This window comes from Barbus barbus, assembly GCF_936440315.1.
Source record: "Barbus barbus genome assembly, chromosome: 33".
NCBI classification, from domain to species: Eukaryota; Metazoa; Chordata; class Actinopteri; order Cypriniformes; family Cyprinidae; genus Barbus; species Barbus barbus.
This window is the reverse complement of record NC_136761.1, coordinates 26,221,281-26,237,633: the sequence shown is the minus strand read 5'-3', so window position 1 is coordinate 26,237,633 and position 16,353 is coordinate 26,221,281. Positions and strand designations below refer to the sequence as shown.

At 38.7% G+C, this 16,353-nt stretch overlaps 1 protein-coding gene across 1 annotated transcript in view; it reads right to left on the bottom strand.

The window, feature by feature from the left end:
• Window positions 1-16,353, bottom strand: part of LOC306853700 (slit homolog 3 protein-like) — a 178,845-nt gene that overhangs the window by 29,164 nt on the left and 133,328 nt on the right. Inside the window, exons 16-26 of the mRNA XM_079391309.1 lie at window positions 15,481-15,555; window positions 14,819-14,962; window positions 12,231-12,374; window positions 8,063-8,226; window positions 6,009-6,144; window positions 4,901-4,969; window positions 4,296-4,367; window positions 4,049-4,120; window positions 2,577-2,648; window positions 1,867-2,030; window positions 685-809 (exon numbers count right to left, since the gene is read on the bottom strand). Coding sequence (XP_079247435.1) covers window positions 685-809; window positions 1,867-2,030; window positions 2,577-2,648; window positions 4,049-4,120; window positions 4,296-4,367; window positions 4,901-4,969; window positions 6,009-6,144; window positions 8,063-8,226; window positions 12,231-12,374; window positions 14,819-14,962; window positions 15,481-15,555 — 1,237 coding nt within the window. The remainder of the gene's footprint in view (window positions 1-684; window positions 810-1,866; window positions 2,031-2,576; window positions 2,649-4,048; window positions 4,121-4,295; window positions 4,368-4,900; window positions 4,970-6,008; window positions 6,145-8,062; window positions 8,227-12,230; window positions 12,375-14,818; window positions 14,963-15,480; window positions 15,556-16,353) is intronic.

Genomic DNA, 16,353 nt, shown 5'->3' with positions numbered 1-16,353 from the left:
TGTAGAGGGCAAAGGGTTAAGCTCTTATCTGTTCTTCAACAGAACAACACTGACAGGAATCCCATAACCAAACAAAAGGGTAATGATTGCACGCTGCATAAAGGACACACACACATACACACACACATTCACAAAGCACTTTTTGTGCAAAACCGAGTCTGTTTGATATCAAACTTTGGTTTGCTTGGGTTTTCGTATGTGCATCAGCAATCTGCAACCCTTTCTGCTTGAAATGATGGTTTAAAGTTTGGTTTATAAAGCAATCTGTTCTGACTCACGGAAGTGAGCCGCTATTCATGCCGCATAATTTACATTTTTGTATGCTCCCGCCTGGTCACACTTATCATTTCTCATAGCTGCTTGCCTCTGAATAAATTGCTTTCGAATAGCAGCTCACATTCTTCACATCTCTTGCAATGCATTTGCCAACAGCCCAAGACCCCACCGCCAAGGTTGCGCTACTGAGCATGTATCCACTACACAAACAACGGCTGCCTGAGTACAATAGGAACTAATCAAGAAACTTCAGAGACAGCAAGTTCAGCTCGGGAAGATGGATGATGAGTCTTTCTTGCATGTAATGATGCACATAACTCATAGGTATTTTCTGTACATGCGTGCAGGAGGACAGGAAAGACGCTAGCCGAGGATGTGCTGTGTGTGGGGTGGTGGATGTTCACTCACCTTGTAGCCAAATGGGCAGGTGCAGTGGTAGGAGCCCATGACATCACTCACACACGTGCCGTTGTTCTGACAGGGAGATGCCAGACAGGGGGCGCACTTGGACATCAGATTCAAATCTGCTGGACCTGAAACACACACAACATGAAATGTGAAGTATAAATGTGTGGATGAGAAAGGGAACAACAGGGGAATGGAGGTTACATTAAGGTCAACATGAAACAAACCTGGTCATATTTACTTGCGAAACAATATATGTGCATGTTATTACTAGAAAAACGAAAACCTTTTACCAAAATATATGTACTTGTCTCTTCCACTGAAACGGTTATTTTTGCTGTATTTATGTACTGTTATAGTATGCATTTATTATTTTGAATTAACTTCTATTTTCCAGTTTTCATTTAATTTTAGTTTAAGTTTTAATAATTTTGTTAAGTGCTTTTGTCATTTTTAATATTTCTATTTAGCTTTATTTTATATCAATTTTAGGTTTTTAATACGTAAACTTTTTTCTCAGTTCAAGGCAACATTTTTAATTCTTGTTCTAAGTTTTTTTTAATCTAATATTTATATTTTATTTTATTTTATTTTCGTTAATGAAAATAACTGAAAACGTATAACTTAATTGACAACTTAAACTATTTTTAACAGTTCTAAGCTGTAGTTAATGATAATAACACTGCTATTTTTTTTCAAACCGTCTCTTTCAACCTGACTCCATGTAATGTCCTCTTTTCATGATCCAACCAGTTCTGATTGAATAAAATCAAGTCATACCCTACAGTTTTTTTTCTCCTCAAATATCTTGTATTTATCATGAAATTGCAAATGCATAACTTACTCTCAGAAAAAAAGGTACTAAACTGGGGTTGTACCCTTTCAAAAGGTACAATAAGGTACAAACATGTAATTTTAGCTTTTGTACCTTAGGATACTGCCCCAGTGACAGCTTTGTACCTTATTTTTTTGTATGCTTACTTTTTGGAAGTTTCCTTTTTGGAGACTTTTTACTGATAGAAACAACAGAAAAAGGACAGGATATTATTTAGGGAGAGAAAGAGAACGGAAATTGACTCAAGACATGGTGCAGACCAAATTGAAATCTGCGTCTCCCACATGAGCACCATGGCTCAATGTGTCTGCAGCAGATGTGTTAACCAGCAGAACAGAAGACAGACTCACCCTTGCACTGGAATTGACTGAGAGGGGTGGTAAGCAGCAGTCGGTCCGCCATGTCAGGAGGTCCAGTGCAGCGGGCGATGCCAGGCTCTTTAAACCCAGCCTTCACCCACTGAGACAACCAGCGCAGCTCACAGTCACAGTACAGGGGGTTTGCACCTAGAGCCCTGGATGACAGGAACCAGGTGTTAAACTTTATTTGAAAGCATAAATGCATTGAAATGTCAGTATGATTCGTTAGTCTAGTGTATTTTTCCCTGTGAGTTCAACTCTTCGTTACAAAGCCAACTTCTTTGGTTACTACAGACATCCCAAGTGCACTTCCTTCAATTCAACAGGCCCTTTATTCCTCAATGGGGATTTTTTTTCTGACAGTTCTTTTCAATGAGGAAACAAAGAGCTACAGTAGCCCTGCTCCAAACGGGAAAAGAAACTACAGCCAGAGAGGAAAAAACTGCACCACCATAAGCCTCCATAATAGATGCCTTTTAGCTGTAATAAAATTTACAAAGATTTCCTGTGGGGCTCGGTCTCCGAGCACGGAGCACAAGGTTGCTCTCTCTCTAGGTTGCACCCGGTAATGAGGTAAAACTTACATTGAGTCTAAAGACCTGTGTTGGTCTCTAAGGCTGAGACTGGGAGTCCGTCATTAATAGAGGCAGAGAGAGCGCGCTTTTACACTGACACACACACACACACACACACACACTTACAGATGAGACAGAGATGTCAAGTGGCTGAAGGCTCCCTCCGGAATAGTTGAAAGGTCATTTCCGTGGAGGGTTCTGAAAGAGAAGAATGAAAAGGAAATGAAAAAAGCATGGAGCTCTGGGAGTTGGTTCCATTGTTTTCCACACTATAAATGGAGATAGAAAAAGAAAGGGTCGGTCATTCACGGCATTTAGTGCAGATTATAGAAAACCGCTGCCTTTTTGTGAGACACCGGTGGGAACTGCAGATTTGCATTGAGATGTCATTGTATGCTGTGTCGGTTCTGTTTAATAATTTCTTCTGTTGTATTACGGGGGCGCTCGGCCCACACATATACACTCAGACTGCAACCTGAGAACATGATTGGACAGCTATGGGCCCTTGAGGCCACGTCCACGCTGGCCCTGGGGCATTCTGGGATATTAAAAAGTGACAGTGATGACTGCCTGGCAGACTAAGCTTAAAAGGGCCGGAATAAGGTGGGCGTCCTTTGGGCTGTTTAACATATCTGTGCACACACGGTGTTGATAACCTATCCTACCCAGAGCCACAGAGCACAATCCAGCTTAATGCAGACAGGATGTTTCTTAAACTATAATCACATATTTCAAACTCACTCATTTATTTGTCTCCTTATGATTACAAGAGAGAACATATGCATCTCAGAATTTTTTTTATCCATGGACAAATTTTTTTCTCTTCCCGCCACATCTCAAACCGCCAAATAAATATATGATGGAAATTATATTTTCAATAGAAACGTTGACTTACTAAGGCTAATTTCATATTTGAGTATCATAAATACATGAACAATACATACTCTACCATTCAAATCTGACAAAATACTTCTGTTTCAAATAAATGATTTTTAATTATCTGTTCTAACAGTAACATAACGTATTCCATAACTTCGCATAATAAATATTAAAATGATTTATGCTTATTTTACACTCTGTTTAGACTAAATTATCTTAGCAAAAGTAATATTTTAATGGATTTTCATACACTGAAAAAATAGGTGTAGAGAAAAAATTAAAAACACATTGAATTAAACTGAAACATTAAACTTTTTTTTTTTTTTTTTTCACACAGTGTAGTTTTGAGTTTGAGTCTTTAAGTAGTCTGGTAAGTAACAAAAATAAATAATGAAGGTATGGTAAAAAGTTTCCAAGACCATTTTAATATGACTTTCCTATAACCAAAAGAAAAAAGTTTACCCAAGGGACTTTAAGTGCTCTTAAAATCTATTGCTTTGTTCCTTCAGAACTTGCTTATGCTGTGAACACGCTGTTCTAAAGCAGCTTTGTTCAGGCAGTAATCTCCTGAAGTTAAGTTCATAAGGCAGGTTATTAGGATCTCACAGAGGTGTTGTGGTGCATGGGGAGTGTGTGTGTGTGTGTGTGAGAGAGAGAGACTGATGTAACTGTGCAACAGATCGCTGCTTCATCAGGTAAAAAACAAAAGGGAGTCTTACAGCAGGCGGAGAGAACGCAAGCCATCAAATGCATGAACCGGGACACAGCGAATCTGATTATAGCTCAGGATACTGCAGAGAAAGAGAAAGCGAATATGAGTGAGAAACAGAGACAAAGAAACAGTCATTTAATATAAACATTTCTGCCAAATGTGTTGGCAGTAGTAATCTTGTTCACATGACTGCACTCACAAACACATATGTCGACACAGAAACTGTTTGATTGTTGGATTACGGTGTTACTTACAGGGTGGCGAGCTGCGTCATGTTGTTGAAGGTGAGAGGGGCAAGAAGACTGATGCTGTTATTACTGAGGTCTCTGCAGAGGAAACAAACACAAACACACAGCAGATTAAATTACATACCCTCAGAACAACGTCTACAACATGCCTTCAAAATCTGAAGCCGGTTTACTCTTAGAAAAGAGATTTAATCACAGTTACTTTCATTCTGGTTAGATAAAGTTTGTTAACTAATGACTTCAAACATGCATAAAAACTAAACCGTATACTGCAAAAAATATCCTGCTTAATTTATGCAAAAAAAGAAAAGAAAAGAAAAAAAAAGACAATTGAGGTTGCCAGAAACTCACTCAGTTATAATGTTTGAGGGATTATGGGATGGCATGTTGGTGACTGTATATTTTACAACTTATTCAATTTCCTTAAGTTGTTGAATGTTAAACCAAGATATATAAAACGCACCAAAATTTGCTTTGGACCTTAAAAAATGTGCAGATAATTACCATCTAAGTACACATGCCACAATATAAAGTCACATGATGAATCAGAGTTAAAAGGTAAAAGTGTGTGCCAAATGAATACATTCAATGAAAAGTGGAGAAATACACACAGCAGTATCAGTTGTTTCAGATTAGCAAGCTCTTTGGGCACGGAGGTGAGCAGGTTTCCTTCCAAATATCTGAAACGGTAAGAAAAATCCTGTTAACAGGCAAGTTTACAATCCTTAAACAAGCTACAAAGTAAAACCAGATTCACTTTAAATTTCATTTCATGCTTAAAAATCAATTTTACATCGGAAGAAATAGACTTATTACCACAAAGTGGCTCTAGATGTAGAGAAGTTACATTGAGCTGCTTTACTGTCTATGCTAGGTTTCCGACATGAAGTGTGGCTGCTGGGATTGCATATGTACAAAATGTACTCTTGGGTGAGTTTCATCCTAATTTTGCCACTCTGTGACATTGCTAAAAGGCCGATCTCAGCAGAACGTAAGCAGACCCTGCCACTGCAAGATGACAGGACATAGATAGATGGGGCTTTGATAGGGAACTCATGCTATCAGAGCCATTTGATAATGGGGTCTGTCAGTGAGCAAGAGTATTGTCTTCAATATGACACAAGAGAAGAGGTCAATCCTGCTGGAGTTTTCCTGCACAACCCAAGAACAATTACTGTCCTTCTGCTGAAAAACCGACAGCGACAAGGCAGGATCTTCCTGTTCACCACACTCGCTAATATAACCGCTTGTTATATCAGTCTCTCCTTGTCACTTGTTTGCAATCTTGTGATTTCTTTCCTTCGCTTAGTTACTGTCATCTAGTTTTATTGCTTCCCTGTCTCTCCATCTATTAAGTATCTTTAAGTTTAAATTGACTGATGCCATATATATGTATATTCAGTATATATATTTTCAGTAACATTTATAGTGGCTATAGATAGATAGATAGATAGATAGATAGATAGATAGATAGATAGATAGATAGATAGATAGATAGATAGATAGATAGATAGATAGATAGATAGATAGATAGATAGATAGATAGATAGATAGATAGATAGATAGATAGATAGATAGATGTTTTTTATGTTTTGAAGACTGCGCCAACCCTTACAGAAACAATTTTTTGTGGAAATAAACTGTCTATCCTAAATGGAAAAAATATGAAAACATTACAGGAAGAAAGACAAATAAAGGGAGATGGAAGGAGAAACTCACAGTTCAGTTGTATCTTTAGGGATACCCTTAGGCAGCGAACGCAGCCCGCGGTTACTACAGCGCACCACCGTGTCCGAGCATGTGCAGGAATCGGGACAGCGAGGGGCCGACGGCAGACAGACATTCTCTTCTATACCTGAGAGAGAAAAACATGCATATTTTATGCTCCTTTACATCATGCAAGAGAAAAATGTAATATGTGTTGCTAACAGATCTAATATAGAAACTCATTAATTCTTTAAAAGGAAGTAATGGAGGATGGAGAAAAAGAGAGAGAGAACGGAAGAAAGAGCACAGGTGCTTCGTGCACTGAATTGCATTGAAAATAGCCCATTCTCCAGCGTGTGCGTCTCCAAACACGGGTATCATTATTACAGCGCACGCTTGCGAACTGATACAGTGCACAGGAGTTTAAAATCAGCAGCTAAATATTGCTTTTGGCCTCGCTCGCTCCACATTTCCTGCAAGCAATACTTGTAGTCTCCTCCCAAGCTGCTTTCATCTAAGCTCTGTAAGATGCTATCTGTAAAAGGCTAAATTACCCTGCAGATTAAAAAGAAACAGCGAATTAAGCCATTAATGGGAGGTAATGGAGACTGAGATATGCTCCAGCAATAACACACAGACCGAGTCTGGAAGGAGAACTGGACGTGCATGCAAACGCAGAAGAGCCAAAGGCCCTGTGGGCTAGTATTACAATGACTGGACTCTTTCAAACAACCAAAAATATCTTCCCGTAAATCAATTTAGCTTGACTTTGTTAGTCTAACTGTAATTGCAGAGCACTGAAATAGCTGGATGTTGTGGTGGTGAGTTTTTTGGAGCCCCGCTCTAGGAGGAAGAAACGAACGGAATAACAACACATGAGTCCTGACAGACAGCTTCTTCTAAGTAATGGACCTCGAGCCAGGGCGATTTCTCTCACTTTCAGCCTCTTTATTTCAAAGTGCTTCGGCCGTCTACAGCTGAGCGGGCTCTCTTAACACCATATTCCCCGAAGCAGTGAAAGAGCTGTTTCTAACCAAAACACCCCGGCTTTGACAGGGAGGCCTTCTGAAACACAGGACCCCGGTCAGACAGAAGCCAAACCGCAGTTTCTTTTTCTCCGTTAAACTTTATGTCAGTCTCGAGAGGTTCTGTTTTCCCCCCGTCTTTATGGACACCAGTTCTTCCCTATAAAAACCAGAGCGGGAGAAGATAATGCTGAGGCCTCCACGCTCGGCGTTGAATTTGTCCTCGTGCTGCCCTCTCGGTACGGCCTTGTGGGAAGCTGGCCGGGTGTGATTTAGCCTGACGCTGGGAAGCAGGGAGAGGGGGATGAAGGTGTGGGAAATCTGAGGAGATGGAGTGGAGAGAGACCCTCGGTCTGGAAGGAGGCGACGCAGCGGCCTGATCTAAGCAGCGTGATTTCATGGGAACTGGAGATGGATGTGGTGTGGATGGCACAGGCTACAAGGCAAATATTAGCTGAGGCCTGCAAACCCTTATTCAGCATCCTGACGGTGCACCTCTGGTTCAACTGTTTAAAAGAGTGTATATAAACAGGCCAGTGTGGACATAAAGGAGTTGAAGAGCATGAAAGAGAATCAACACTGTGTAGATGGAGACATGGAAGTATAGACTGGCATATTAAAATTTCTTTCTTTCTTTCTTTCTTTCTTTCTTTCTTTCTTTCTTTCTTTCTTTCTTTCTTTCTTTCTTTCTTTCTTTCTTTCTTTCTTTCTTATATTTTATTTTATTCTATTCATTATTTGACAGGGACAATAGACAGTCAGAAAACTGCCCCAGAATTAGCTACAGAGCTAAATTTCATCTGCTGTCCCTGGGCAGGAAAATACAAACAAATGTATGTAACAAAAACATCAGTATAATACCATGTACAGTAAATTCCCCCCATATAAAAATAATATGAAAAATATATATAATTGATATAATCTTATATAGTATAATATTATATATGCATATATACAATATGCATTCTCTGATACAGGCATTTACTGATCAGTTACTGATCCATAAACAGGGCAAGCAGCAGAGTTGCCCAAAAGTTATACCGTCACAGGAGAAATCAGGCGTGGCTACATCCTGTATGGGGATCTCCTTCAGGAAGGCAGGTTTCTGGCAGCGTGGGTTGCCACTAACCACCCTGGTCTTCTTAAGCCACATTCCCAGCCAGGCTAAGTGACAGTCACACACGTAGGGATTAGACAGCAGGTTACTGTACACAAACAGAAAGAAAACACAAACCCCATTACTATATAATTACAATGGAAAGCAATCAGCAGGGTTAAATTACCACATAAACGATTAAACTCCAGAACATTTAACCCAGCAGGAGACCTGAATTTGCATTTAAATAGCAATACAATTACATATTATGACTGCGATGCAACCTGCAATGCTGACAGTGTTCGATAGCAACTTTTGCTGTGTTATTACATTGTTATAAAACAGCTACTACAAGTAAGCTGCTTTAAAATCCAATACAAGGTCCATAGATCTGATATTTCTAAGACTAAACTGTTGAAGATATATCATTCCTGACATATGTGAAAAATGCAAACTTGCACTCTGACCAAAACTGCAAAATTCTTGGAACTCTTTCTTTAAAATAGTCTCCGATGTTCTTAAAATCAAAGGCATTTGCCCTTTAATTGCCATTTTTGGTGTTCAATCTCATTGTTATCCTCTGAACCATAAACAAGGTAGTGCCGTGGCATTTGCATCATTGCTTGCTCGACACAGAATATTGTTATCTTGGACCTCTCCACAACCTCCATTTATATCAATGTGGCTTAAAGATTTAATCTTCTTTTAAAACTTGAAAAAGTCAAGCATAATATCAGAGGTAGGGGGGAATGTTTTTTTGAAAAATGGCAAGAGTTTATTACTTTAATGTTATACGTATTCTGGAGGTAGATTGAGGGGAGGTATAATTATTTTTCTCCTTTACTACTTGGAGGAGTAGTTTTGAATTATTATTATAATTATAATTATATTTAAATTTATTATGTATTATTTTATTTATTTATTTGCCCTATTAATTATGTAGTTGAACCTTTTTCATATGTCCTTCTGGTTTAGTTTGGGTTGGGTAGGATGTGAATGTTTGCAATTTTGCAATAAAACTCTACAACAAAAAACAAAAGCAAAACAAAATTTTAATACGAGGGCTCACTAATAAGACAGACATTTTCATCATGTTTGGGTACAGAACAATCCATCAACCAAAGGCTACAGGGGCCGCTGGAGTAGAGGCTTCAGAAGAAACTTATTGGCCCATTTTTCATGCGTCCTCACTGAGTTCTAAAAGTTCAGGTGGTGGCACACAGACCTAAATCAGAAAATTGTAGCCTTGAGTTGAAAGCGTCACCAGCAATGACTCTTGAAGGCCCACCAGGGAGCCGGCTGACGGCCCACTCGGGCGGGATGCATTACTGAAACACACAGCAGCGCTAGCACAGGCACAGAGGAACACTTTCATAGAGTATCTGCTGCGCTTCAGCCTGCGGGATAAATTAATCGAGTGTGCTGACCTTCCGCTGCTTTGCCAATAGATGCTTCGCAGCTTAAGGGGATGGGCTCATGTTAACACCACCCTGCAATGTGTTTGCACATTATTCCTACATCGCTGTCTGTACTCGCTTCAAAGGGCAAAGCAACACCGTCTGAGAGAGAACAAGCCAGGCAGACGTTTGCTTTGGGAATGATATCACACACTAGACATGAGAGAATATTTATGCTGCTAAATTTAATAAATGGGACATAACTGACAAAACACGTGGCTATTTTTACAGTGATAATCACAAATGCGAGCACTCAAAAGTAACCTCTGTCCTGACTGCTCACTCCAAACTCTCCTACCGGAAACACACTCCCGCTCCGCTCTAATTTCGGCAGAGGTGGAGGGATGAATGATGGAGTGAGAGAGAAACAGGAGGGAAGTGTGCCCAACATGCCTGCTGCACTACTGTGGGAAGAGAATAGCTGGGGAGGTCTTGCTCTCTCTCTCTCTGGATATTTTTAGCTGCCCTGTCCTGAAATGGACATGGCTGTGTCAGCCGCTGGGTAATTAGAGAGCTGGCAAAAAAGGAGAGAGAATAAAAAAAGAGCGAGTCTGAAAGAAAAAGCACAACAGATTGATTGGAAAAGTTGGCTTATGGAATAAGAAGGAAAAAAGAATTGAACATGTTTTGCAGATTCCATACAATGTATATAATATACAATATATGTCCTTAATGTTCATTTAGCTGAAAAGAAGTATATCGTACATTCTACATGGAGGTCTCAACCGTATATATAAAAAAAAAAAACCTGTTCAATCCATGACCTAGTGGCAAGTGCATTTATTTATTTATTATACATAAATTATACATAAAGAAAGAATATTTAGAAAAAAAAAATAATATTTAAAGATAAAAAATAGAATATAGAAGAGAATATTTAAGAATAATTTATTCTATTACAGAAAACAATATTTGAAAATAAAATGTTTAAAATGTTTATATCAACAATATATAAGTTTTTATCATTACCTACATTTTACATATTTTTGCTGTTATATATATACACACACACACACACACACACACAGAATATTATTTAAAAATAATATTTTTAAATAATTACATTAATTTATTAAATTATTAATATAATATAATATTTTTTAAATAATTTGATGGATTAATTAAAAATACAAATAATAATAAATAATAAAACAATAATAAAAATAATTGAATATAGAAGAGAATATTTAAGAATATTTTAGAATACAATATTTTATTTAAATAAAAATAAATATGTATGTTTTTATTCAGAATGGAAGAGCAAAACAAAACATGACAACACAAACAAAACAAAAATAAAACAAAGCACAGCAAAGTAAAGCCAAGCAAAACATGAAAAAACAAAGAAAAAAAGAAAGAAAAAACGACAACACAAAAAACAAAACAAAACAAAACACAATACAAAAAAAAAGAAGACAATAAAACAAACAAACCGTGCTATAGTGATAAGCTATAAAAAGGTTGTCAAGGAAGTTTACGCCTTGTTTATGCCTTGATAAAAAAATATATGTTACTGATTGGATGACTTCATTGTGTAAATTCTTCCTGTTGTTTATGCATGCTAAATTTGATTAGATGGTCAGAATGGAAGGAATGACACCCCATGCAAACCAGAACAATCTGAGAGTTTCTCTGCTCAGAATCTGCTCACATATTTCAGCTAGTAGAGAGAGTTCACCGAATGAAAAAGAGAACCATGTGTATTGCTGCATGTTGTGATGTGTGCCAGGAATACAGCCTGATATGATAATTCAAATGGTTACAGATGCTCGCTGTGTTGGCAATCATCATTTCCATTTTTTTTCTAAATTATGATTCCACCAGAAGTTATTTTGAATGCTTAACAGCATCTGTTTATCTACGAACATCTGTGAGATCTCTTTCAGTTTTCTCCGTTGATCTTTCTCTTTCTTGTCATTCCCTCAGGGTTGTGACAAAATAGAGTTCGTTTTTTTGTTGATCAGTTCTTTGTTTACCTCCCACACAAAAATCTACGCAGATATTAATCTGCATTAAAAATGCGCCGCACATCATTTTCTCCAGCTGTTCCCAATTTTTTACAGCATACAATCAAAAGCAAAAACGAAATGGCAGAAGAATGAATTCACTACATTTGCCTTTGTATGGACATCATCATCGCACAAAAGTTTTAGTCCATTTTTAGACAGCGGAGCAATTTTTCCTTTTAGCCATTTTTGAATAATTCACCCTGCCCCACGGGGCAAGCCAACATTTTCTCATCTGAGGTTCAAGAACAACCAAGACAAGAAAACATAACCTCATAATTTTGAAAAACATCTGCAAACAATAAGAATTCTTTGCTCGAACCACATCCTCATCCGCTTTGCATATGAAGATATAATAGGCGCTTGATTGGTGGTGGTGCGTGACCCGATAGACTGTGTTTGACTTCCTGCATCTTTGTGAATTTTTCAACTAACTCATTTGTGGGTTTGGTACGGATACAGGAACTTCAACAAATACTTTTATTAGGCAGCAGAGATAGTTGCGCTTTAAAATGCCGAATTCTTTCATTTATTTTTGTTTGCACTAAAGAATTTCAGTTGATTATGGATGCATACCTGATTGTGTGAACCCATGACACAGAGGGGAGTGTGTGTGTGTGTGTGTGTGTGTGAGAGGGTGGATGACTCACATGGTGGAGAGGGAATGCAGGGTGTTGAAAGCTCCAGGGGCGATAGTGGAGATCCGGTTATCGTAGAGGGAAAGCAGGCGCACGGAGCTCAGGCCGGTGAAGGTGGCGTTATCCACACAGCTGATCTGATTGCTCCTCAGCATCCTGACGGGAACACAGAGGCAGGTGGGATCACATTGAGTCTGACAGACTTACAGGGAGGGAGGAACGGAGAGTTTACGAGACTCTACGACCGCTGTAATGCATTCAGTCAGTGGCGGTCCTATGGTACGACTGCTATCACATCACTTCAGAAACATGATTTTGTGAATATGGCATGCATGCACTGGGTGGGTAAACACACAAACTGGTGTAAGGGAGGAAAGTAGGCGCATATCGAGACAGGAGTCTGGTACGAGTCTGCAGTGATTTGTTGGTTGTGAAATAATTTATTGGAAGGAAATCTGATGGGACTTCAGCAGACAGCACTTAAGTGAAGTGACATACTGCCAAGTATGGTGACCCATACTCGGAATTCGTGCTCTGCATTTAACCCATCCAACATGCACACACACACAGCAGTGAACACACACACACACACACACACACACAGCAGTGAACACACACACACACACACACAGCAGTGAACACACACACACAGTGAACACACACCGTGAACACACACACACACCCGGAGCAGTGGGCAGCCATTTATGCTGCGGCGCCCGGGGAGCAGTTGGGGGTTCGGTGCCTTGCTCAAGGGCACCTCAGTCGTGGTATTGAGGGTGGAGAGAGCGCTGGACATTCACTCCCCCCACCTACAATCCCTGCCGGCCCGAGACTCGAACCCGCAACCTTTGGATTACGAGTCCGACTCTCTAACCATTAGGCCACGACTTACTGTGTATCAGACCATTCAAATGAAACATTACTAAACTGGCAATTTTATTAATCTTTATTTAACCCAGCAAATCAGTTAAATAGAGTATATATATATATATATATATATATATATATATATAATTATTAGAAGCAACTAAGTTATCAACAACCGTTTTGAAAAGTCTGTCACATATATACACACAAAAACAACAATAATAATAATTATTATTATTATTCTTATAAAATAAAAGTTTTGGATAAGTATAATTGGGAATGTTTTTTTTAAAAGAAATCTCTTATGCTCCTCAAAGCTGCATTTATTTGATCAAAAATACAGAAATTATTAAATATTATTATATTACATTTAAAAATAATGGTTTTCTATTTTAATGTACTTTTAAATTATAATTGCTGTGATGTAAAGCTGAATTTTCAGCATCATTACTCCAATCGTCATTGTCGCATAATCCTTCAGAAATCATTCTAAAAAGCTGATTTATTATCAATGTTGAAAACTGTTTTTGATGCTTAATTTTTTTTTTGGTACCTGCGATACTTCTTTCTAACATTTATTCAAAATAGAAATATTTTCTAACAGTACAAGTCTTTTTTAACACTTTTTTAAATCAATTAAACACATCCTTGTTACACATTATTATAAATATAACACAAATATTATATGCAAAGATCTGAAAGCCCTCTCCTAGAAAGAACCCGACTTATCACATAAAATATGTTATCATATATGAAACATTATATATAATATAACTTGACTTGAGTCTAATAAGTCCATGAATGAACCCTAGAGCTTCTAATAAATTTTTATTTATTTTTTAAATTCTGAAAATGCAGAGCAGTTTTGTTTTAGGTGTAGAGTTTGGGTTAACAAGCTGTATTTGAACAACAGAAGTCTCTGGTTCAGTCTCTGGCTTTCTGGCCTTTGAGATGGGCAAGTAAACGTGTCTGCGTCTGCTCTCGGAGATTCTGTCTGTGCAGCAGACACAGGCCGTTGAGGCAGCTCGCCGCTTGACACGGGACGAGATGAGTTTGTGCGCGTGCGGTTGGGGAGGGCTGCGCTGCCCAAAACAATCAGGTTCTCCTAAAGGCCCTCAGCAGCACAAACGGGCTAAATGCAAACCAGAGTCTGCCGTGATGAAAACCTGAAAGCAGCAAATTCGGCATTAAACTCTGACAAACAGGGATCTGAGACGAGCAAACTCAATTTGGACACATACTCCTGGGATTTGAAAGCCACTAAATCCAATATTGCAGGACCATAATTCCATTCATTTGATCCTATGCACTCCTCTCTCTCCAATTAAACTAATTAGAGCGACAGCAGGCCTTAGGAAGGCTTTTTCTAACCACCAGGCTTCAGAATATGCATTGTATTAGCATCTTTGTTCCTGATAGCGCGCCAGCATAGAGGATGTCTATGCCCGTGAGTTTCTTAGAATAGCTTTTAGCGGTCAGCATCTCGATTAGACCTGACGATCACAGTTTTTGCTGAGAACAGGCAATTTTCCTTGAAAATTTCTTTCTAAAATAGCCTACATGAGCAATTCCTGGAGCGCATTTCCAAAGCCGTAACTCTAGTGTTTGTGCATTGATATTCAAAACCGTGTGAATATATGAATGTAAACGTGGCTCAGAGACATGTCTTCATTTTAATGAGCAGGACAACAGCGGAGAAATGAAAAATGAGCTTAAACGGTAGCAATACTTACAGTGTTTTGAGGCCGCTCAAACCCTTGAACATCCGTCCGCTGACCGACTGCAGCTTGTTTCCGGTCAACAGCAGCTCCAAAACACCTCCGGCCCCGTCAAACGCCCCCTCACGGATGTCCCGGAGCTTATTATTACTTATGTTTCTGCAAACACAGAATTGGTTAAAACATTAACTCCCCTTGTGCTCTGACGCAAGCTTTTCTTTTAATGGGTCTCAAATGCGCTATTTATTACTCTGACAAATGGCAGAAAGCACAGGTTGCAACGGTACACTGCAAATTTCTTTGTTTCATCATATGAATAGGTCGTGGTTTTATCCTAAACACACGTTTATGATGATTGACCGCTTAATTTTAAACCGTGCTTCAGTAAAATGTAAGGTCGGGCTTTTAGATCTGGCCAATTTATAACTGTGCTAGATAGTAAGCAATTTCATGCATGATAAATCACCAGTCCTCTTCCTGAGCGAATACCGCTTTTTCCAATTTTGGAGAGGGCCGCAAATATTGCCTGACAATAAATCACTGCATGCGTTTTCCCATTAGGTTGGAATATTCCAGAAGCTTTTCTTGTCCTGCTGTCCATAGCGAAGCTGAATTTCCCAAATACACCAATGTCATTCAGCAGTCAAACCGAAAAAGAGAAATAAACCCGTTCGTACATCTTGCGCAGGTTTGGCAGCTTCTTGAAGGCTCCGCTAGCCTCGAGCACTGAGATTTCATTGTCGTTCAGCCGTCTGGTGGAGAGAGAGACAGAGGTTAATAGTTCAACGGTAAGCAGAGCACTCACAAGCTACTGTATAATAATAAGATAAAGTCCAAGAGCAAAAATCACTTGTAAACCTCGCTGGAGCATGTAGGAGTGATGGGAAGTGATTATCATTCAGACTCTGTCTCTGTCTCAGTCTTCAAGTCTCTTATGTGGGAGACGCTGTGTAATTGGGACTGTGATGTCATTGTAATGAAAAATCAGTACCGCTCTCTTTTATGTGAGCGTTGGGTATGTGACTCTCATACACATTCATCTGTCCCTCAACACCAGTGAGGACAACACGAAGGACATACCCTGATACTGTTGCGAATAATAACAGGTGTATATATATAACAAAATAACATGGTGTGTTTTGGAATGGCATGCTACTTTATGCAGGGGTTTCAAACTGGAGCAGGAGGAAAATAAATAAGAAAAGAAAGAAAAGATAAGAATAAAATATGGACCAAATTGACATTAATTACTATTTCATTCTGTTTTAAAATTAATCATTGGAAAAATGTTAAAAGTGCGGTCACATTGACCGTTGTTCTGCAAATATCCATGGGTGAAATCCAGGAATTGTAATAGGAATTTATGCACGAGTGCGAAAGTGATTCATACATTTCCACTCTGAAAAATAGACAATGGACCTTTTTTTTGTCCATGAAATTTTGATTTGACTGCATCTTAAAGGAAACAAAATTCTATTGTAAATATTTTCAGATAAAATTTTACACATATTTACAATATTAAAAATTTTTTCACAGTATAATTGGGGCTT